Raw genomic sequence first — 24,297 nt, forward strand, 5'->3', positions numbered from 1 at the left:
TGGTCTTTTTGAGACAGGGTCTCCCTGTAGCCCCAGTTGTCCTGGAACTCACTATGTAGACCAAGCTGGCCTTGAACTCACAGAGATCCGCCTGCCTCTGCCTCCCAAGTGCTGGGATTAAAGGTGTGCACCACCATGCCTGGCTTTATCACATACTTTTTAACACAATATTTTTCTTTTGGATTTTATTTATGTGTATATATGTGAATGTATGATACATGAGTTTAGAAGAGGATGTCGGATGCCCACACCAGGAAGCTCACCAACTGCCTGTTAACTCTAGCTCTAGGGAATGATACCTTCTTTTGGCTTCTGTAAGCACCTCCATGCATGTACACATATACACACACAGAAAAATATACATATGCATAAATAAAAGTGTTAAAAACTTCACAAAATTGGGGCTAGAGAGATGGCTGAGCAGTTAAGAACACTTGTTGTTCTTGTAGAAGGGTTTGAATCCCAGTACCCACATGGCACCTAACAACTGTCTGTAACTCCAGTCCCAGGGGATCTGACAGCCTCTTTTGACCTCCAAGGGCATTGACAACACAGGTGCACTTACCTACATGTAGGCAATACACGCATACACATAAAATAAAAATAATAAAATTTTTTAAAAAGTTAAAAAAAACCCAAAACTTCACAAATTAACAACTGTTTGAAGCCCTTTTTACTTCCCAGCTACAAACCTATAATTTCCTAGGAATCTCACCAGAGATTTCAACCCTACTGACTTCTGGTTTTACTTTATCAAATGATTCCATCCGAGGTATCTCTGGGAGTCACCTCACTTATCTCAGGTAACAAATGAGAAAAGGGGAGAAAGTCTGTTAGCAACCTTTTGAAATATAACTTGAGAGTCATCAAAATGGCATATATGGCTAATGCTAAGACAACTGCTTACTCTTCTTTGAGGAGCCCTTACCTATACTTAAGTGCATCTTACTTCCCCTGCTCCCCCTTGGGAAGCACATACCCTATTTGGTTATATCTTACTTTCTTCTGAGAACCTCCTGCTTAAGCCTATATTAGAACATCCTTTAAAAATTTCTAACTGCTTCAATTATACTGGTTAGTCCTGAAATTGTTTTCAGCATCAAGCCGCAAATTCCAGTTTTGCCTGAGCTGAATACCTAATAGTCTAGGGGAACGCTTAAGACTGATTAGGGTAGCAGTGTAGAGCTGTGTCTCTATCACCAACTGCTGACAATCCTACTGTACTATCAGAGCAGGAAGACTGGCTGGCTGTGCATGGTTCAGCTGACCATATTTGCCAAGGTCAATGTCTTCACAGAGAGTTCAGTGACCTCAAGCACCGTCCTTTTCTCCCAGGCTAGAGGCACTTGGGCCTGTGCACCAGGTCCTCCCATCTTGCCTGGTGATGAAGTCCTGCTGTCCTTCCTCCTGGTGCCTTGCCTCTGTGCTTCCACATAACACACATTACATCCCATTTACCCCACTCAGAAGGTTGAACACAAACAGCATACATGGCTGTATATATTCCAGTTCAGATTAACCAACCAAGTCTTAAAGGAGGAGGGCTAGGCATGTGAACTAAACACAACCACAATGTTGCAAGGCTAGTCTCATCACCAGGTGCAACAGCCTGTTCTGATCCTAACTTAAATCTTGGATTTCATTTAACTCTGAAAGTACTGCTTTTGAACCTACTGCCCTCTAAATTAACCTCAAACAAGATGACACTGTGGGCGCATGTGTGTACTTTATTTACCACCTGCAGGGAACAGAAGCATGAAGAAGTTTAGTGAATGTTCTGAATAAACATGACTATGACACGATGCTGTATATGTATGAGAGAGGCCAGTTTCTTCATTCTCTACGTATTTAAAACATAAGCACAATAAAAATGCCTGTTTGGGTAGTCAACTCTTTTGGACCTGGGGGTCATGAGATTCCTTTCTGTCAACAGACATATCATGTTCCCGACCCCACATGTATAGGATATGTATGCTGAGGGGTCTTCCATGAAAAGCTACATATAAGTTGAGTCCTTTCCCTACAATGTCGCTCTCATGACTTAAGGGCTCACTGTTCCACAGGACATTTGCACATACCCCAAGAGTTGTGTTCTGCTTGTTATAGCCGGCGAAGTGAAGGATGCTCTCAGTGGCCATGGCCAGCCCTGTGTGCTGGGACAATCCTGACACCCAGTTCTGATGTTTGTTCAGATATTCCTAAAATAGGAAGAAAATAAGCTACTTCATTTAAAGGGAAAGATAAAACTCCACAAATAAAGTATATAGCAACAGAGCAAATACCAGGTTTCAGTGCTCAGTCTACGTTCATTTGCTAGCTGTGGGACCATCAGTAAGGTCAAGCCCTTCTTTGACTGACTGCTATTCATTTACAAATGAGAATGTGGCCCTGTTCTCAGAGTGGCTGTCACATAGTAGGTGTGGTGGGACAGTTCTTTATTGAAAATCTGCCAAGTGCTCTGCCAGGTACTGGAAAACAAGTTGCAAAGCCCCAGGTCAGCTATCAATATGTAAGAATTATGGAGTCCATATGCAGACCTCTGTTCTGCTACTGCTATCAACGGATGGGTGTGATGGATACTGGGAGCTCGGAACAAGTACCTGATCCTGTCAGCTGGCCAGGAGGTGGGCACTAGGGCAAGGGGATACCTGGCAGAGCCAGAGGAGGAAAGGAGGTCTCAACATGATCTCAACACCACAGGAGCAGGAACACAATACATATGGATACATACATACATGTCACCAATTAATTTAGGGGGCTTCAGTAGCTGTAGGAATCCATCCACAGACTCTTAGTGAAGGGGACTAGCTAATGGTTAAGTTTAAAAAGCAAGTACACCAAAGCAGATTTGCTAAGAAGTTGGAACACTTTGGTGGGCACTGAGGAAGACCTGGGAAGGCTGAAGCTAGGAGCAGGAGGGGCAGAGTGATGCTGGTCAATGAGAGCTGCATAGAGCGAGGGTTCAGATGGATTGCTGGGGGAAGGTGGAAGGGATCATCAGATATGCCTAGTAGAGATATTAAGATCCTGTTCTCTCTCCTGCCCCCCTTCTTGTTTCCTGAAACCTTTTAGGCAGTAAAGAAGTCTTGCTTCCTTTAGCCTGAAGCTTTGGTTGCCGTGGCTCTTTTCTTCTACATGACACAAAGGAAATCAGGTATTTCTCAAACATTAACAATTTGAGAAACTACCAGTCTGAAGAGTTCCAGATTGCAAATTTGAAAACTACAAGGTATTAGATGGTGGCTTTTAGTAACTAGGCCTGGCTTTGAACAGCTTAGTGTATGGATCTACCCTATATAGGTTCCATCTGGTCTTTCCCTCTGTGGGTCGATCCTTGCTGCTCAGCCCCTTTGTGAAAGGAAGAACCTCACAGCAACCCTGGCACAAGACATGGATTCTTGCTTGATGCATTTTTCAAACTGCCTCCAAGTTTTTCAGGGCCAGCTGTTCTACCCTTCCTGGACTTCATAAACAGGAATATTTTTGAAATGGTTTCTCCTTGAAAAATTTTACTGAGGTCAGTTTGTAGGCTTCTGTTAACATGCCTACTCTCTGCTAACCCAGAATCCTTCCAGTGACATTCTTTTCATCTTTGATCTATTCCAAGGCAACTCTTTCCTTCCACATACTGTGGCATTTTTGTTCTTTCTGCTTGGCCATCTTTAAAACAATGGCTCATATCTCAGCCATCCATGTTTGGGTGCCAGCACTTTTGTCTGAAAAGACTCAGATATAGCTATATGTAGCCTAGACAGAGCTTTACTGGGACTCAAGTCTCTGATTCTCTCTTTGCTCACCAGCCCCCATCAAAGCCCAGAACGCATAGTGTCTGGAGATACTGTTGCTGGCTTTTGGGCAGCTTGCCTACCCCTTATATTGTCCCAGCTCATCTTGCAAGCAGCCAAGTCCTCCCATAACTCTAACACCATACCTAGTGTAGTGGTCAAGTCCAGGCCCATTTTCCTGATTTAGCATAATTACCTCTCAAAGTGCTTCCAACAGAACAGTCCCAACATTAGGCTCTAGACTAATGTTTATGGTTTATGTTTATTCACACTTTTGTTTTTTATTTCTTTGTGTGTAAACGCTCATTGGATAGCTCAAAGGAACTTACTGAGATCGTTTTTTAATGGTGTGGAGAAAGTACCTGTAGGTGGGACTTGGTGACTGTGGGTGCCCACTTCATGGCCTCCTGTAGGATCATCCCACAGCGTGCAGCAAAATCTTTCACGATGCTCTGAAAGTGGGGGAGATGCTTTTCAACAACACAAGGTCAACTTATCTAGGTTGTTATAGAGATGGTCATGGGCAGATGTCTTTCTGCAAATCTTACTGTTGAAGCTCTGATACTCAGAACTTCAGAATGAGGCTGCATTTGGATATGGCTTTTAAAGAGGTGATTAAATTAGAAGGCTATTGGGGTGGGCCCTAACCTAATGCGGTGGGTATAATTATACACAAAAGAAATGTGGACATACTAGGAACATACATAGGGATGACCATTTGAGAACACAGTGAGAAGGTAGCCATCTATATGCTAAAGAGTGACAGAAGAAGAATCCACCCTGTCAGCACTTGATCTTGGACTTCTCATCCTCAGAACTGTAAGGAAATTTCTTTCCTTCAGCCATGCGGTCCATGGTACTGGATATGGAAGCTTCATCAGTGACCATGTACCGATACCAAAGCTCCAGAGGACAGGTGTTCTGCACACACTATGGTCTGTAGTTCTTATATAAGGCTGTGAGGCAGAATCTACATAAATAACAAATCTTAGGGCCACTGTGCAACGTGGCCCAAGTCAGTGACTAAAGTAGAAGACATGTTCCACATGGAAAAAAATCCTCACAGGTGCCACATCACTATGTGTGGGATTCTTCCTACTAACAGCTTGTCCTGCTGGGAGGCCTGAGCTAGGCTGGAGGAGTACTGAATCTTGCCTCCCTTCGGTCCTCTGCAGCAGTAGCTATCAGCACATCTTCCTCATCTGGGGCTATGTATTCTGCCCAATTGGCCAGGGTATGGCAAAACCAAAATCTGTCAGTCTATTCTATACTGAGAAAGTGGGCATGCCTCAGAGTAGTGAACTCTGAAAATCATGCTTGCTCAGTGTGTATCTGAGGGGCTAGTAGGTGACTCAGAGCTGGAGATATCTTTGGCAACTAAAGCAGGAATGTAGCAGAATCAGGGTGCTTAAGTGGAGAGCACAGGCCTGGAAGACAGGCAGGTTTGGGTGATTCAGGTGTTCTCTTTGCAGTGGGATCCAAAATCACGTCCTTACATTAGAACAGTACCCAGACCTTTAACTTCTGGGGACTGAGGGACTTAATATATGTTGGAGCATCTGTCCTGACACACTCAGAGAACAGAAGAGAAAATGGCCCTCAATTCAGATGACCAGATGAGGCCTACCTCCCGGGCTTCATAGGTATCAGGAACCGTGATCCGATATGGGGCATCAGGGATGTCATAGTAAGGCTGATCCTTATGAATATCCTGGAAGCATAGAGAATCCTTCTAAGTCATCTTGGCTTCTGCCAAGTATCTGACACAAGGAACAGTGTGTCTGCAACCCTTTCTACCACATATCCCACATGGACTTCCTGTAGGTTAGTGGGAGACATCAGGGTACAATTTGGATACCCACTCCATCCACCATTTGTAGCGTAAGTTAGGCTCAGGCTGAGGGGTATCAGTGGAGGAACGCATCATTACAACACATAGTAGATGGCTGGTTTGTTAGCCAGATCCAAGTAACTGAAACACTCACGGCACTTAGTGATAGTGACAGGGTCTGCAGAATGTCTAGCATGGTTTTCAGGACCGTCCCACTCCAGAGTAAGTGTGGAAACCTGTACCAAGAGAAGGCTGTCAAGGATGAGGAGATGAGCTTCCCAGGAACCTACCCTGTCCACCTCTACTGCCTTCTTCTGCACCAGCCTGAGCTCCCTGAGGCATGGCATTTAACCTTCCTATCCTCTCCAAGTGAGGTGTGTGGTGCTTGGTCAGAAATGCTCTCCAGGCTCAGCCTGTCCCACCCCTCAGGTCAGACACAGGCTACACATTCTCCTGATCAAAGCAATTCTAATTTTTCGATGGGAGCTCCCTAATATTTTTCATATTATAGCACAAATATTACCCTGAAATAAAGAGAAGCTGCTGCCTTATCCTGGAAAGCAATAGGTCATGGGCTCTGGTGACTCTAGGGGTGAAAGAAAGTGTCTTTGTGCAGCTCTAATCTTACTTGAGGCTCACTATTCAGGGGCCTGGCTTAGATGCATACCACTTGTGCTAGGCCTCTTCTCAAGGTTCCTGGCTGGCTCCTGACCCACCCTCAGATGGTACAACTGCCTGGACCAGGCATGTTGCCTCTGGCAGGCTCTAGAACCCCTGCATGTTCTTGGGGATCTGTAGGCAGCTTGTGTGTATCTGCTGCCTTTGGCATTTACACTTCAGAGAGGACATCCCAGCCCATCTTCCAAGGGGGTCTCAGCATAGTGCCATGCTCTAAGACTGCCTTGTCTTTCACATAAATAGTGGGCAAGAGCAAATGTGGGCTTTTGTTCTGAGAAACTCATAGGATACCGATTCTACTTGGGAACTTCTGGCTAGGATCTGGACTAGGAGATTATGTGCTGTCTTGTCAAATTATTTGAAGAGATACCAATGTCTCAGAATAAACAAGTTTCTAGACTAAAGTGCAGGCAGGCTGCAGAAAACTCACTGACATTTTTGGGGAGGCTGCATCATCTTTGAGTTTTTGTTCTTATTTTTTTGAGACAAGATTTTATTATGTAGCTCTGGCTGGCCTAAAACTCACAGAGATTTACCACTACACCTGGCTTCACTGTTACTTTTTGGCTAATGTAATGATAATTATCCTGTGTTCCAAACTACAAACATTTATTCACATATAAACAAAGCATTAGATGGTAATGAAACTTACTTATCCACAAGACCAGACAGGTACTTGTCGGCTACCCTCCTGATTCTCTTGTGAATGTGATTGAAGTTCACCAGCAGAAACTGGGCATGCCGCTCTAGCTCCTCTTCATTCTCCTTGGTCTTAGCCTAGAGTCAGAAGACAGGTGCCGTAGGGCCCTTGTGTGCCTCTAGCAAGCCCATACTCAAGCTCTGATGAAGCTTACTTTATCTGCCATCATGTTCAGGAAGGCATCAAATACTTTGTCAGCAACAGCAATCACACACTGCATCATTCCTGAAATGAGAGGGTGGTTTCCAGAGATCAGAGGTACCAATGTCAGCTGTTTCCAAATATTTTCTTTTGAAACAATCTCAAGCTCACAGAATTGAAAAGAGGCACATAGTTCTTGCATATCTTCCCTGGCTTCCTGGGACACTAACATCTGCTATAAACTGACTGCATTTGTCAAAACTAAGAAATGGACGTTGACATTAACATTATCTCCTGAACGTCAGCCTTTACCTGGACTTCCCTAATTCTCCCATTCATGTCCCTTTTCTGGTCCAGGAACTAATCTTGGATACCATATAGCATTTTCTCAAGTCTCCTGGTCTCTAAGTGTTTTGATTCCTCAGTCTGGTCCTGAACTTCATGACCTTGACACTTGAAGGACACAGGTATTTTACAGAGGTTCCTCAATTTAGCTATCTAATTAGGCTGGGATTTGGAGGATTTGGAAGGAATACCAGAGGTGATACACTTTTCTTTTTTCTTTCCCTGATTTCTTGAGACATGGTCTGGCTGGCCTGCTAATCACTGTGTAGCTCAGGCTAGACATGAACTTGAGGTAATATTCTTACCCCAGGGTGCTGGGATTACAAGTGTATTCTACCATGCCTGGCTAATGTGCTCTTCTTGTCTATTCATGCCAGAGAAATACAGCTCTTGTCACTTCTGAAATGACAACCATCATTTGATTTGAGTGACTATTTTTCCCTTTTCATGTTTACAATACTCATACTTTAAGCTGAGGAACTAAGTACCCTTGTGAAGAAGACTAGTAGGTGAGAGTTAAAACCATCACAGTAAATGACAAATCTTGGGAGGAAGATACTTTGAAATTATGCAGACATCCAATTTCTTTTTAAAATTTTCTAAATTTTGGGCTGGAGAGATGGTTCAGTGGTTAAGAGCACTAGATGCTCTTCCAGATAACCTGGGTTCAAATCCCAGTACCTACATGGTGGCTAACAACTGTCCATAACTCCAGTTCCAGTGGGTCTGACCCCCTCATCTGTCCTCTGAGGGCACTGCATGACAGGGGTGCACTTACATGCATGTGGGCAATACATTCATATACATAAAAAATAAAAATAATAGGGGCTGGAGAGATGGCTCAGTGGTTAAGAACACTGGTTGTTCTTGCAGAAGACCTGGGTTCGAATCCCAGCACCCACATGGCAGCTAACAACGGTCCCTAACTCCAGTTCCAGGGGGATCCGATGGCCTTTTCTGTCCTTGTAGGCACTGCATGACACGTGTGCACTTACCTACATGCAGGCAATACACTCATACACATAAAAATCAAAATAATAAAATATTAAAAAAATAAAAATAATAAATAAAAATAATAAAAAATTTCTGAATTTTAGCATCCTTCCCTCAATGGATTCTGCCTGCATTAAGTACTATGGCTGCCCATAGGGATTTTCTATATTCTTCAGTATAGACTCATGACTTTATAATCTGATCCTGTTACTGTTCAGACTCTTCCAGTTGTGGCCACTGGGAGCTATCAGGTTGGCTCTGTGCTCTCTTCCTCAAGATTTTTCTTTTGTCTTCCGTTGCTTACCACTCTTTTTTAGCATATCCTTATTTCCCCATACAGGTTGATCACCTCTAATCTGAAAATTGAAAATCAGAGATGTGGGCTCAGTGGTAGAGTACATGCCTAGCACATTTGAGGTCCTGGGTTTGATACACACACACACACACACACACACACACACACACACACACACACACACTATGAAATTCTTCAAAATTGGAAACTTTTAAGGGGCTGACATGATGTTTAAAAACTTCCCAGATTTCAGAGCCTGTCATTGCAGATAACATCTGCAATCTCACCACTTAAGAGGTAGAGACAGGACCACAAGTTCAAGCTCAGCCTGACCTACATGAGACTCTGTAGCCCCAGCTGTCCTGGAACTCACTATGTAGACCAGGCTGGCCTTGAAGTCACAGAGATCAGCCTGCCTTTGCCTCCCAAGTGCTGGGATTAAAGGCATGCGCCACCACACCCGGCGAGACTCTGTTTTAAAACCAAAACCAAACCCCAAACAGTTTCACACTTCATATATATAAATGTGTGTGTACATGCATGTGTGCACACCACACCTGGCTAAATTTCATATTTTTGATTAGACATATTTAACCAATACAATCTAAGTAAATATTCTTTTTTTTTTTTTTGTCTTTTTTTGAGATGGGGGTCTCCCTGTACTCCTGCTAGCCTGAAACTCACTAAGTAGACCAGGCTGGCCTTAAACTCATAGAGATCCAGCTGCTTCCACCTCCCGAGTGCTGAGATTAAAGTTGTGTGCCACCATACCCAGCCTCTAAGCAAATATTCTAAAACACAAAATAACTGTGAAATCTGAAACACTTCTAGTCTCAAGCATTTTAGATGAGGGCTCTACAAAGTACTGTAGACTTATATTCTCCTTTTTTTAAAAAAATATTTATTATTTTTATTTTATGCATATGAGTGTTATGCCTGCATGTATGTGGGAGCATCTGCGCTGTGCAATGCCCTCAGAGGGCAGAAGAGGCTGTCGGATCCCCTGGGACTGGAGTTACAGACAGTTGTTAGCAGCCATGTGGGTGCTGGGAATCAAACCCGGGTCTTCTGCAAGAACAGCCAGTGTTCTTAATTGCTGAGCCATCTCTCCAGCCCCAATATTCTCCTTAAATTAGCTCTGGAATCAACCATTTCTCCATGCAGCTACAGTTCATGTTAATGGAGCATGGCATTTAGAAATCAAGTCAGAGCATGAGGTATGTTCACTGTCACAGGGGTACAAAATAGGTTTAGAAAGCAACAGAATGTAGTGATAATTGCAGTAAGGATGAAAGAACTGGGAAGATGCCTAGGTTGGTAAAGGGCTTGCTGTGTAAGCATGAGGACCTGAGTTCGTATCCTAGGAGTCATAAAAAACTGTACAGGGTGGCATACACTTGTAATTCTAGGCTGGGAAGGACAGGAGGCTCTATGGAGTCTGCTAGGCAGGCAGTCTAGTGGAATAGGTGAGCTCTAGGTTCAGTGAGAGGCCTCTTCTTCAAAACTGAGGTGGACAGTAATAAAGAAAGACACCTGATGTTGACCTCTGGCCTTCATGAAACACACACACACACACACACACACACACACACACACACACACAGAGAGAGAGAGAGAGAGAGAGAGAGAGAGAGAGAGAGAGAGAGAATGCTACTTGGTGTTCCCTAATACTGCTCTAGTTTCATTTCTGTTGCTATGATAAAATATCTTGATAAAAAACAATCTTGAAGAGGAAGGATTTACTTTCAGCTCACAATTCTAGTTTATAGTCCATCACTGTAGGGAAGTGACAGTGGCAGATGTTAGAGACAGCTGATCACTCAACATTTATAGTCAAGAGCAGAGAAAGAAGATTGCATGCCAGCTTAGTAATCAGCTAGCTTTCTCTACTCTTACACAATCCTGGGCCCAAACCTTGGGAAAAGGCCACTTTCAGGCTGGTTCTTCCCAAATCAAGTAAAACAATCAAGATACTTTTTCCCACCCCTCAACATGCCCATAGGCCAACAACTTGCTCTGGACAATCCCTCACTGAGACTCTCTTCCCAGAGGAGTCTACGTTGTGTCAGGCTGACAATTAAAACTATCACATTGTCCTTCTATCCAGTGCCTTTTAGATAGTTCAACAAGTAAAGAGCCTAGGTAGGTGTTGTAAGCTTTATTTTCCTGGGCTCAACAAGGAGCCAAAGACCTTGGGTGAATGGGCCCCATAACAACTTACAGTAATATGAAAAGTGAGTACTACTGTGGTCCTTGACAGATGTCCAAGGGTTGATAGAGTTCTATCTTCTGTCCCCTCCCTTCCTCCTCCTCACTGTGACAGGATCTCAAGACTTCAGTCAGTAAAAGTAGAGCTCAGTAAAAGAGCTTGCAGAGCAAGTATGAGGACCAGAGTTTAGATCTCCAGCGCTCAAGTAATATGAGGTGGGCATGATAGCCTGCCTATAATCCCATTATGGGATTCTGGTTGGTTCTAAAAATTCAGAATACATGCCTCCTGAGACATTCCCTTCTCAGCAGAAGAAGGAACTAAACTCTTTAGTTGTACTCTTATAAGCTGTGCTGGACAGCTTTAGTGTCAACTTGACACACCTGGGCTGAGGGAGCCTCAACTGAGGAATTTCCTCCATAGAACTGGCCTGTGGCCATGTCTGTGGGGCATCTTCTTGATTGATGAGTGATGTGGGAGAGCCCAGCCCACTGTGGGTGGTGTCACCCCTGGGCAGGTGGGCCTGTGTAACATAAGAAAGCAGGCTGAGCAGGGGACAAGGAGCAAGCCAGTAAGCAGCATTCCTCCATGGCCTGTGCTCCAGCTCCTGCCTCCAGGTTCCTCCCCTGAGTTCCTACCTTGGGCTCCCTGATGAACTGTGGCCGGGAGATATAACCTGAATAAACCCTTTCTTCCTCAAGTTGGTTTTGGTCAGAGTATTTGTCATAGCAATGAAGAAACAAACTAGGACATAAGTTTAACTTAAGTATCATGTTCACAACCAAAATAATCAATTTGAAGTCATGTGCAAGAGGACAGGGTCCTGTGAAAATGTAGAGCATGCTAAGAATCAATTATTCCATCCCTAGTGGCATTTAATTTCCCCTGATGGCACAGAAGAGAAAACCAGTTCAGAGAGATGGGCAAATAAGACATTTAGCTTCAGATGGATGAGGTCTGATTCCATCTGTACATATTTTCTAAGAAGTGGGCAAAGTGTGCTGGATTCTTAGGTCTTCAGAGATTGGTAGTTTTGCTTTTTTGTTGTTGTTGCTTATTCACCCACCTAGAAGAGTCTCAGGATGAGTCAACTCTTTCACACAAAGCTTAATACAAATAGTTGCTACACAAATACTGGGCAGATAATAAGGAGTGTGAATCACTGAACAGCTTAGTGGGTAGCAGATGTGGACCTACCCCCAAGTGGTCCTCAGGCATGTACATATGACCCCTGAGAATGTCCCCATCTCTCCTGTACCTTACACCTGTCCTGGAAGAGGCTTCCTTTGCAGAAAGTACCTGTATCTTTCAGCCCTGGCCTTGAAAAGAATCTTCATGCACTCCAATCTTTCTTCCCCTTCTGGTAGCAGAGAGAACATCTGACCCCTGCATCATTTCTTCCTGCCTAACCTCACCTCACTGACTGACAGCTGTAAAAGCAAATCCACACCCTCATTTTTTCAGTCAGTTCTTAATATCCTCCTATATTTCTTACCTTAATTTTTTGCAGAGCTGAGAACTGAACCTAGGGACTTACATTTGCTTTGCAAATGTTCTACACTTGAGCCACATCCCTTACCCTTAGTGACTTAAAAAACAATCTTGGGCCTGGCGTGGTGGTGCACGCCTTTAATCCCAGCACTTGGGAGGCAGAGGCAGGAGGATCTTTGTGAATTTGAGTCCAGCCTGGTCTACATAGTGAGTTCCAGGACAGCTGGTGCTACAGGGAGACCCTGTCTCAAAAAAGACCAAAAAAAAAAAAAAAAAATCAAGGGACTGGAGAGATGACTCTGTGGTTAAGAGCACTGGCTGCTTTTGCAGAGGACTTAGGTTTGGTTCCCAGCACCTACATGGTGGCTAACAACCATCTATAGTTCCAGGGCATCTGACGCCCTCTTCTGGCCTCCATGGGCATTGCACACACAGCAGCTACATACATGCAGGCAAAACATTTATACACAAAAAATTTTTAAAAAGTTTCTTTAAGCACCAATTTTAAAACAAAATAAAGGGGTTGGGGATTTAGCTCAGTGGTAGAGCACTTGCCTAGCAAGCACAAGGCCCTGGGTTTGGTCCTCAGCTCCATAAAATAAAAAATAAAAATAAAAACAGGGGGATGAGCTCTCTACTGCCAAGAACAAGTTGAAAGACCCATCAATGTGTCAGTGGCTTCCAGCAGGGAAAAGGCTGCTTAAGAGTTGTACTTTACTACTGACACCTGACACTAAATTTGTTAATCTTTTTTTTTCTTTGAGTTTTGAGACAGGGTCTCCCTGTAGCCCTGGCTGGCTTGTAACTCAATATGTAGACCAGGCTAGCCTCAATCTCACAGAGATCCACCTGCCTTTGCCTCCTGAGTGCTGGGATTAAAGGTGTGTGCCACCATACCTGGAAAAATTTGCTAATCTTTTTTTTTCTTTTTGGTCTTTTTGAGATGGGGGTCTCTCTGTAGCCCCAGCTGGCCTGGAACTCACCTTGTAGACCAGGCTGGCCTTGGCCTTGAACTCACAGAAATCCACCTGCCTCTGCCTTCCCAGTGCTGGGATTAAAGGCATGCGCCACCACACCCAGCTAAAATTTGTTAATGTTAAGTAAATCTGTCAATCAATATGCCTCAAAAGACTTTATCAACACACAAATCAAAATCTGTGAATTCTACTAAATTCCTTTGCATGTTTAAACATGATTATAATTAAATATTTATGTGAAGTGTATGTGTGGTAATATTGCCTGTGTGTGCATGGGTGGGTATGCATGTGCATGTATGGAGGTCAGACAGGCTCTCTACTTTATTCAGAAAACTTTAATTATACCTATTCATTTATGTACTTATTTATTTAATGTGTGTGTGTATGTGAGTGGGTGCATGTGCCACAGAATATTTGTGGAGGTCAGAGGATAACTCTGGAAAGTACCTTTACTTGTTCAGTCATCTTGCTAGCTCCACCTAATTTTTTGAGACAGAGTCTCTCACTGAATCTAGAGATCGTGGATTGGTTAGAATTGCTGGCCAGGGTTCTCTGGGGATCTGCCACTCTCAGCCCTCTCAGTGCTACAGTTAGATGCATATCACTACACCTGGACTCAAGTCTTCAAGCTTATGTGACAGATTTTTACCACCTGAGCCATCTCCTCAGTCTACTCTTTTGAGACAAGGTTTCACTAGTAGCTCTGAATGACCTTGAATCTGTCATTCTCCTGCCTCTGTTTCTCAAGTAGCTGGGATTATAGGTGTATACCTCCACATTCAGCTAACACTAACATTTTATACTTTCCTAGAGTTTACATTATTTTTCTGTCTTTCTAGGAGTTTAGTCAATCTTATCTGGGATATGTGACAGCTGAGGCCCTTGATACACTCAGGGTCCAAGGACATGCTGTGCTTTGTACAGATTTCCATATACTAAGAAATTTCTAGACATAATGCAGGCCCTGGCCCACACCTGGTGTAACACAGGGTTCTTTTTCTACCAAGGTATGAAGAAAGACCCTCATGATGATGGATGTCCTGTAGTCAGCTCTTCACGAAGGTCTTGGCTCATGGAGCACCTTTTTATTTTGTGATGCGAGGAACAGAACCAAGGCCCTTGCACATGCTAGCCAAGTAATTACTTTCATTACCCAGTCCTCTTTTCTTTCTTTCCTTTTTATTTTTTAAAAAATATTTATTTATTTATTTAATTTTATTTTTGGTCTTATTGAGACAGGGTCTCCCTGTAGTCCCAGCTGACCTGGATTCACAATGGGGACCAGGCTGGCCTTGAACTCACAGAGATCCACCTGCCTCTGCCTCCTGAGTGCTGGGATTAAGGGCGGACAGCACCACAACCAGCTATTTTTTTAATTTTTATGTGTATGAGTGTTATACCTGTATGTAGGTAAGTGCACCCCTGTCCTGTAATGCCCGCAGAGGATAGAAGAGGCTATTGGATCCCCTGGAACTGGAGTTACAGATAGTTGTTAGCTGCCGTGTGGGTGCTGGGATTCAAACGCGGGTCTTCTGCAAGAACAACCAGTGTTCTTAACTGCTGAGCCATCTCTCCAGCCCCCTCTTTCCTTTTTATTTTTATTTTTTTAAAAATATTTTATTTATCGATGGGCGTGGTGGTGCACGCCTTTAATCCCAGCACTTGGGAGTTAAGAGGCAGGAGGATCTCTGTGAGTTCAAGGCCAGCCTGGTCTACATAGGGAGTTCCAGGACAGCTGGTGCTACAAGGAGACCCTGTCTCAAAAAGACCAAAAAAGATTTTTTTTTATTTATTATTTTTATTTTATGTGTATGAGTGTATCACCTGCACATATGTAAGTGCACCTGTGTCGTGCAATGCCCACAGAGGACAGAAGAGGTCGTGGGATCCCCTGGAACTGGAATTAAGGACAGTTGTTAGCTGCCATGTGGGTGCTGGGATTTGAACCCAAGTCTTCTACAAGAACAGTGTTCTTAACCACTGAGCCATCTCTCTAGCCCCTCCTTTTTATTTTTTAAGACAAGGTCTCACCAAACTCACTATGTAGACCAGGCTGGTCTAGAACTCATGCAGATCCTTCTACCTCTGCTTCCCAAGTGCTGGGATTAATGGTGTGTATTACTATGCCCAGCTAGCCTTTTTTGGTTTTGTTTTGTTTTGTTTTTTGAGAGGGAGGGAGCTTTTTGAGACAAGGTCTCCCTGTAGCCGTTGCTGGCCTGGAACTAGCCATGTAGCTCAGGCTGGCCTAGATCTCACAGAGATCCACCTGCTTCTGCCTCCTGGGATTAATGGTGTGCACTACCATGCCAGGCCCAGCCTTTGGTTTTTTTGAGACAAAGCGTCACAATGTAGACCAGGCTGGCTTTGAATTCCAGATCCTCTTGCCTCTATCTCCAGGGATTACAGGTGTGAACCACTATGCCTGTTCTCATGAAGCACCTTTAACTGGCTATTCTGTGGGATTCTTCTATCCATCAGCCAGTGGGTGCCTTGTCTATTTTATTACCACAAGACCAGGAGTGACCAGCTCCGCTATCACTGGTACTAGACCTTTTTGGGAGTGCGTGGTTCTTTCCTACTGTTTCCTTTTTCCTGTTTATGCAAAGAGAAACAACATGTTTCCAGAAAGATTTACTGGGAGAAACCAGCCTTATATATACAATTGGCCCTCTGTTTCTATGGATCCTATACCTAAGAAATCAATCAACCACAGATCAAAGGTAACATTGAAAAAAGACTACATCTGTGCTGATCATGTGTAAGTTTTTCCCTTGTCATTAGTCCTTAAATAAAATGTTATAACAATACATTTACACAGTATTTCCACTGTGCTGGGTAATAAAGAGATGATTTAATATAACATACCTGAGGATGTATGTAGGTTCTATGCAAATTTTATGCTGTTTTATATAAGGGACAATAGTAGGTAAATCTTCTAATATAGACTCCCAACTTTTGTACTTGAAATCATCTTCTACATTTTTATATTAAACTTTCTTATGTTTGAGTATCATTATGATTCACACTTTTCATAATTTAAACTTCTTTTTGTTTATATTTTCTTTTTTTGATGTTTTTGTTTGTTTGTTTGTTTTTTGTCTTTTTGAGATGGGGTCTCCTTGTAGTCCTAGGGGCCTGGAACACTATGTAGACCAAGCTGGCCTCAGTCTTACAGAGATCTGCCTACCTCTGCCTTCTGAGTGCTGGGATGAAAGGCCTGTGCCACCATGCCTGGCTTTTGCTATTGTTGGTTATTTTGATCTCTTTATTTATTTATTTTTTTGGTCTTTTTGAGACAGGGTCTCCCTGTAGCCCTAGCTGTCCTGGAACTCACTGTGTAGACCAGGCTGGCCCTGAACTCACAGAGATGATTTATTTTTATTTTATGTGTATGAGTGTTATGCCTACACGTGTGTAAGTGCATCTGTGTCATGCAGGGTCCTCAGAAGATAGAAGAGGACATCGGACACCACGGAACTGGAGTTACCAATGGTTGTTAGCTGCCATGTGGGTGCAGGGATTTGTACCCCAGTCTTCTGCAAGAACAGCCAGTGCTCTTAACCGCTGAGCAGTCTCTCCAGCCCATTTTTTTTTTTTTTTTTTTTTGCTGTAGCCCCAGCTGGTGTGAAACTCGCTATGTAGACCAGGCTGGCCTCAAATTCACAGACTTTGCCTGCCTCTGCCTCCTGAGTTCTAAAATTAAAGGTTTGTACTACCACACCTGGCTAAACTTGCTTCAATTAGGCAAAAACTATAAAAATACTATATATTTACATTGAAATTTGTTCACTGAGTCCCCTTTTTTGGATCTTTTTTGAGACAGGGTCTCCAGCTGGCCTGGAACCCACTATGGTAGACCAGGCTGGCCTTGAACTCACAGAGATCCACCTGCCTCTGCCTTCAAGTGCTGGGACTAAAGGCATGTGCTACCATGCCTAGTTAAGAGTCCCTTTAATTGGTTCCTTGAGGTCCCCTCAGCCTGCTCCTGATGTTGAAAAACAGGGCTGCTCTCTGTCAACAGTAAGATGCTCCAGATAATTAAGGGACCATCCCAGGAGTACCAGTTGTCTTTCCAGCAGAAGATGGTATTAGGGACCAAAGACTGGGTGCTGGAGCACACTTGAGCACAGATAGTGGGTACCTGATTGGAACACTTGCAGTGGTGGCAGAGACAGAAAGATGTGGTTTTTTTTTTTTTTTTTTTTTTTTGTCTTTTTGAGACAGAGTCTCCCTGTAGCCTCAGCTGTCCTGGAATTATGTGGCCTCAAACTCACACCTGCCTATGCCTCCCAAGTGCTGGGGTTAAAGGCGTGTGCCACCACGCCCAGCTAGAAAGATGTGTTTTTAAAATTAAATTGAATTAAAATTTTTTTGTTGTTCTGGGGATTGAATTTATGACCTCATACATACCCTCTACCATTAAGCTATATTCCCAGACTCTCTCTTTCTGTGGATGTGTTGTATATTTGTGTGTATGTGGTGGGGTGGGGGGGAGTGCACACTTCTGTGTGTACACATACAGAGGCCAGAGGAGTACATTGGGTGTTTTTCTCTATCACTCATTACTTTATTTTTTCAGACAGGGTCTTTCACTGAACTTCATATGAAGCTTGCCGTTTTGGCTAGGCTGGCTGGCCAGTGATCTATAACCAGCTTGCTTCAGTCCCACACTGGAGTATACATGCCATGCCCAGATTTTATGGAGTGTTGGGGATTTGAACATAGGTCCTCAACAGCAAGACACTCTTGCTCACTGGGCAGCCCCTTCGGCACCCCCCATCTTTCTACTTTGGAGACAGTCATAAAATTGCAATCTTCCTGCCTTAGCCTCCTAAGTAGCTAGGGTTATAAGTTACCAGTATTTTATTTTATTTTAGTTTTTTTGAGACAGGGATCTCCCTAGAGCCCTAGCTGGCCTAGACCTCTTTTACATAGATTAGGCTAGACTTGATCTCATAGTGATCTACCTCCCTGTGTCTCCTGAATGTTGGAGACTTAGCCTTTCTTTTTTTTTCTTTTTTTTTAAGACAGCTTCTCAAGTATTCTTCCCTGGCCTCAAACTCTCTATGTAGCTGAGAATAACCTTGAACTTTTGTTCCTCCTGCCGCCATAACCAAGTGCTGGGATAAGAGGTATATAACACCGTACCAGGTAAACTTATGTGGCACTGGGAACTGAACATGGGACTTTATGAATGCTATGAAAGCACTCTACCAACTGAACTATATCCCCAGATACCTTGCAGCATTAAAAAAAAAGATTTATTTTATTTTTAGTATGTGTTGTGTCTACGCATAGGTATGGATAAGTGTGTGTGTGGGGGTGCCCATGGAGGCTAGAGGAGTTAGATTCCCCTGAAGGTGAAGCTTCAGGTGGCTGTGAGCTTCCCAATATGAGTGTTGGGAACTGAACCCAGGTCCTCTGCAAGAGCACAAAGTGCTCTTAACTATGGAGCCATCTCTCTAGTTCCAGTATTATTTTCCTACACTTATTATTTGTGTGTGTGTGAGTGTGTGTGTGTGTGTGTGTGTAAGAATTTGCTGTGCATGCATGTCACAGGACTCTCGTGGCAGTCAGAGGACAACTTATGGAATCAGCTCTCTTCTTCCATCATGTGGGTCCTAGGAATCAAACTCAGGTTGTAGGGCTTGATGGCAAGTGTAGGGCTACTAAGCCATCTTGCCAGCCCTATCCTACAGTAGTTTTTAAAAAACAGATTTTTATTTATGTGTACATGTGTATGTCTGTGTATCTTCCATGTGTGTAGGAGTATGGCTGAAGGCCAGAAGATGGTGTCAGATCCTGTAGAGCTGGAATTTTAGGTGGTTATGAGCTGCCCAGTACAGGTGCTGGGAACTGAACTCAGGTCCTCTGGAAGAGCAACAAGTGTTTTTGGGTGTTTTGATGGTTGGCGGGGAGGGTTGGTCTTTTTTTGAGACACTAGCCCTAGGTGGCCTGGAACTCACTATATAGACCAGGCTGGCCTCAAACTCACAGAGGTCTGCCTGACTCTGGCTCCTGGGTGCTGGGATTAAAGGCATGAGCTACCACGTCCAGCCAGCCCATATCTTTTAAGATTATATATTTTATGAGAATATTTCCAATGGTGTATGTAACTTCATAAAACTATTTTCTTTATGTGAATAGAAAACAGGAAATATTCTTTTTTTATCCATTCAAGTTGAATTCATTATGAAAGTACCAAAATAAGAAGCTTACCAGATTTGTCCTTCTGAATAGCTTTATCCTCAAAGTAGCAGAACATTACCTGGAAGCGATCAGGGTCCGTTGAGCGCAGTACCCTAACAAGGAGAATAGCTTTAAATAAATTTTGTAAAATCCAGGTCCTATCAGAACTGGTGTGGCTTAAAGAATAGCATCTTTACCATTGATTTGGATTTGCTACAGGGTGATGCATACCATCTAATTCCACTGCAGTGACATATCTTAAGGCTACATGAATGAGGATTCTTAATAACAGTGCTGCCTGCATTACCCAAAACAGAGGTAATCTGAATGTCCAAATAGAAGACAGGTGAGATAAGTCAAAGAGCACCCATTTGATGATACATCACTATTACCCAAAGTACTCTGTACATACAATGACAGAAAGATACCCAAGACATCCTATTAAGGGAGAGGAACAATGAACAGAAAAGTAGGTACAGCACAGTCCCACTGGTAGGTTTCCTAAAGACAGTGTGCACATTTATGTATAGGGCATACACTGGCCTATGTGAGGACACTCTGAGAAGGAAAATGAGAAATAATAGTAGGAATGAGGGGCTCAGGACAAAGAAAGAAGAACCTGTATTCTTCTTTACCTTTGGCATATTCTGTGCAATTCTTGAGGTTGGTTTGTTGTCTTTAATTTTTTTTTTTTCGTTTATGTGTATGTATGTCGTGTGTGTGTGTGTGTGTGTGTGTGTGTGTGTGTGTGTGTCTATGTGTCTTTGTGTGTGCCTGCAGAGGCCAGCAGTGAGTTTCAGATTTCCTGGAGCTGGAGTTATAGGCAGCTGTGAGTTGCCTGACACGGCTGCTAGGGACTGAATGTAAGTCCTCTGCAAGAGCAGCAAGTGCTTATGCCCACTAAGCCATCTTGCTTTTTATTGCTATTTTTCTTTTCTTTCTTTTTTTTTTTTTTTTAAGCCAGGGTCTCACTATGCAGCTCTGGAAGGCCTGGAGCTTGCTGTGTAGATCAGGGTAGCCTTGAACTCAGAGATCCTCCTACCTCTGTTTCCAGAGGTGGAATTGGAGACATGTGCCATCACACCTGGCTTTTTTTTTTTTTTTTTTTTTAATGCTTGCAGGTCTTGGGAGGAGTTGAAAAAGCCCCGTGTTTAGCAAGACACAAAATTTTAAAATCTGCTTCAATGTGAATATTTGTGGAAATGAAGGCTCATGTACCTCATGTATTCTAGCCGATACACAGACAAGAGATAGGTAGACATGGCAAAGTCCAGCTTGTTGATGAGGGCAGACACCTCAGGAGGAGGATCCAGCAAGTTGATGATGGTGCTTCGGAGCTCACTCAGTTCAGCCTGAAGGGAAAGAAACACACACAGGCTTGTGAGGCTACCTTCTTAGAAGAAAGGGGTCCTAGTGGTCAGCAGCATGCATATGCAGACACTGAAAGGATCTACTTTAATTTTTTTGTTTTTTTGAGACAGGATCTCCCTGTAGCCTCAGCTGTCCTGGAACTCACTAGGTAGATCAGGCTGGCCTTGAACTCACAGAGATCCATCTGCCTCTGCCTCCCAAGTATGGGATTAAAGTGCCCGGTGATCTAATTTTTTCTAGACAGTTTAGCAAAGGTGACAAGATAATCCTTACAGGGGTAACCGTGTCGTTTTTCATGGCCGAGTTGTACTGGAGGACTGATCGCAGGGGTTCTTTGCTGGGAAAGGTGAGCAGGGGTGACTTGGTAGCTATTTCGCAGACGCCTTCATACCATTCTTCTGGCCAGAGTCCTGGTGGGGGGGGAGTGAGATAAGGGCTGGGGTACAGATCAGCACTTGAGTCTCTGACTAACATGCATGGGTAAGGCTCTGGGTGCCATTCTCAGCATGGTGGGTGAGGGAAGCAAAAGAGAGAGAGAGAGAGAGAGAGAGAGAGAGAAAGAAACGGGAGGTGGATTTTAGTTCAAGAAGTTCTACACTGGTACTGACTCTGGCAATTTCTAGAGTCCCGGGGTCCCTTGAGATATTTTCCCCAAAATGAGGCAGAGAAATAAGTCTGCTATCTTTCCTATGGGTACATGACATTTCCTGTACCCTAAACTCAGTGTGATGTTTATAAACACTCTGGGACACAGCAGCTCATGTCAAATGTACTCAGACCCTGAGAAGGTGGAGTCTGAACTCATCTTGTTTTCCGCTACACACTCTGGGGGAGATACCACCTCCTACCTGAGCCTTCTACCGCGAATCCCATTAGTACAGAGTAGAGCCAGAAGTCCCGGAAAAGCTTCTGTAGCCGAGGCTTAGCTTCCTTGATGGGCGGTAACCGTCGGGTGAGCTGATGTGAAAGGAAGGGAGAAAAGAGGTTATTTTCTGATAAAACTCTAATACAGCAGGCGTAAAATCAAGCACACGTTCTCCAGGAACACTCTAATCCCCAGAAAGGGAAGATGAGGGTAGCTTCAGAAATGGTACCAGCAGTGCTTTGACATGTCCTAAGATAAAGACATGCAGCATCTGTCATAGGTTAGTGCAGGGAAATACTCCTATACTTCAAGACAGTCAGCAATGAGGTCCCAAGATGTATCCTCTCTGACCCACTAAGACAGGAAAGGTAAGAGCTACTAGATAGTTTTCCTCCCAATAATGGGTTATAAGATAAGAAAGCTAAAGATGTAGGAAATATCACTGGTTTCTGGTTTAAAACAAAACAAAAAAAAGCTGGGGCAGTGCTTGCCCACTATGCAGGAAGCCCTGGGTTCAATCCCTAGCACTGCATAAACCAGGTATCGTGTCCTATGCCTGTAATCCCAGAACTTGGGAGGTGGAAGCAGGAAGACCAGAAGTTCAAAGCCATCCTTGGCTATATAGTGAGTTCAAGGCTAGCCTGGGCTACATGAGCCCCTGTCTTTAAAAAAAAAAAAAAAGAGCTAGGGGTGTAGTTCAGTGGTAGAATGCTTGCCAAGCACATACAATGCCCTGGATTCAATCTCTAGCACTGCAAAACAGGAAAAACACAACAACTACTAGATATAAACATTTCAAACAAATAAGAACATTAAGTAGAGAATGAAAGCCATGCTGCCTGCCTCCTCCCTGATTTTCATTGTGAATATGTACAAGTTCTCTAATGAGAACAGTTTTTATTTATGAGCATCTATTGTGTGCTGGATACCAGTAAATTCATTCTCACAGTGGATTTAACTGGGAAATGACTACCCTTTGGAGGGGAGGATACTAAGAGTGAAAATTCAGCTAAGGTGCTCAATGTGACTTCCTGAAGCTAGAAGACTGGCAGCCACATGCCACTCTACAGAGAAGATGCTCCAAGGAGAAACAAGATCAAGTGTCAAGGATGTGTGAAAATGAGAGAGCACAGGGAGTTAGTCAGGGCTGAGCTCAGTGGTCCCCAGGAGTAGTCTGAAATAACAGTCTCCCTGAGCAACATGATGCTGCCCATAGGTGCTGCCCATAGGAGACATAGGTGGAGACAGATAATTTTTTGAAATATTTTTTTGGTATACATATAATTTTACCACTTATTAAAGATGAAAGTAAGTTTTTAAGCTAATGGGATACATATTTTTTTATTTTTACATTAGAATTAAATCTTGGTTGAATATTTGATAATGCAGGACATAGAGACTGTCAATGTTTTCCAGAGTTTTGATTTTATAATTGAAAATACTGAGGAAGCCCCTTTGCATGATGACATAGTACAAAATGGTAGAAGTATGTTTAAGGTCACTTAAAAAGTTGGTAGAAATTCTGTCCTAATCCCAAGTCAAAAATTCATTTGATGATGAAATAAATAAATAAGAAAGAAAGAAAGAAAGAAAAAGAAAGAAAGAAAGAAAGAAAGAAAGAAAGAAAGAAAGAAAGAAAGAAAGGGAAAGAAAGAAACTCAAGTCAGCAATTCAACAGAAAATTTAAAACTCAATCTGGGCTGAGAGATGACTTAGTTGGTAAAATGCCCACCACACAAGCATAAGGACCTGAACTTGGATGCTCAGAACCCACATAAAAAAACTAAGCGTGAGCCAGGTGTGGTGGCACATGTCTTTAATCCCAGCATTCAGGAGGCAGAGGCAGGTGGATCTCTGAGTTAGAGTCCAGCCTGGTCTACATAGTGAGTTCCAGGCTAGCTGGGGCTACAGAGAGACCCAGTCTCAAAAAAACAAAAAGCAAAAAATTACTGGGACTGGAGAGACGACTCATCAGTTAAGAACACTGGCTGCTCTTGCAGAGGACCTGGGTTCGATTTTCAGCACCCAAATGGCAGCTAACAACTGTCTGTAACAGGTGCACTTACATACATGTAGGCAATACACTCATACACACGAAAAATAATAATATATATATTTTTGTCTTTTTAAGACAGAGTCTCCCTGTAGCCCTAGCTGGCCTGGAACTTGCTATGCAGACCAGGCTGGCCTCGAACTCACAGAAATATGCCTGCTTCTGCCTCTCAAGTGCTGGGATTAAAGGCATGCACCACCATGCCTGGCTACCAATAAAATATATATATATGTTTTTTGAAATGTATTATTTTTATTTTATGTGTATGGATGTGTTGTCTGCATGTAGGTGAGTGCACCCATGTTGTGCAATGCCCGTGGAGGACATTAGAGGCTGTCAGATCCCCTGGAACTGGAGTTACGGACAGTTGTTAG

At 43.3% G+C, this 24,297-nt stretch overlaps 1 protein-coding gene across 3 annotated transcripts in view; it reads right to left on the reverse strand.

The window, feature by feature from the left end:
- Pi4ka (phosphatidylinositol 4-kinase alpha) overlaps nucleotides 1-24,297 on the reverse strand; it is a 161,424-nt gene that overhangs the window by 39,751 nt on the left and 97,376 nt on the right. For all 3 annotated transcript variants that reach the window (XM_029567858.1, XM_029567857.1, XM_008842235.3), the window contains 10 exons: nucleotides 21,854-21,962; nucleotides 21,279-21,415; nucleotides 20,853-20,986; nucleotides 19,665-19,747; nucleotides 7,149-7,219; nucleotides 6,947-7,071; nucleotides 5,771-5,852; nucleotides 5,413-5,496; nucleotides 4,148-4,237; nucleotides 2,079-2,198 (listed from right to left, as the gene is read on the reverse strand). In XM_029567858.1, coding sequence (XP_029423718.1) covers nucleotides 2,079-2,198; nucleotides 4,148-4,237; nucleotides 5,413-5,496; nucleotides 5,771-5,852; nucleotides 6,947-7,071; nucleotides 7,149-7,219; nucleotides 19,665-19,747; nucleotides 20,853-20,986; nucleotides 21,279-21,415; nucleotides 21,854-21,962 — 1,035 coding nt within the window. The remainder of the gene's footprint in view (nucleotides 1-2,078; nucleotides 2,199-4,147; nucleotides 4,238-5,412; nucleotides 5,497-5,770; nucleotides 5,853-6,946; nucleotides 7,072-7,148; nucleotides 7,220-19,664; nucleotides 19,748-20,852; nucleotides 20,987-21,278; nucleotides 21,416-21,853; nucleotides 21,963-24,297) is intronic.

The sequence above is a fragment of the Nannospalax galili genome, unplaced genomic scaffold (assembly GCF_000622305.1).
Source record: "Nannospalax galili isolate Female #2095 unplaced genomic scaffold, S.galili_v1.0 scaffold321, whole genome shotgun sequence".
In the NCBI taxonomy this organism is placed as follows: Eukaryota; Metazoa; Chordata; class Mammalia; order Rodentia; family Spalacidae; genus Nannospalax; species Nannospalax galili.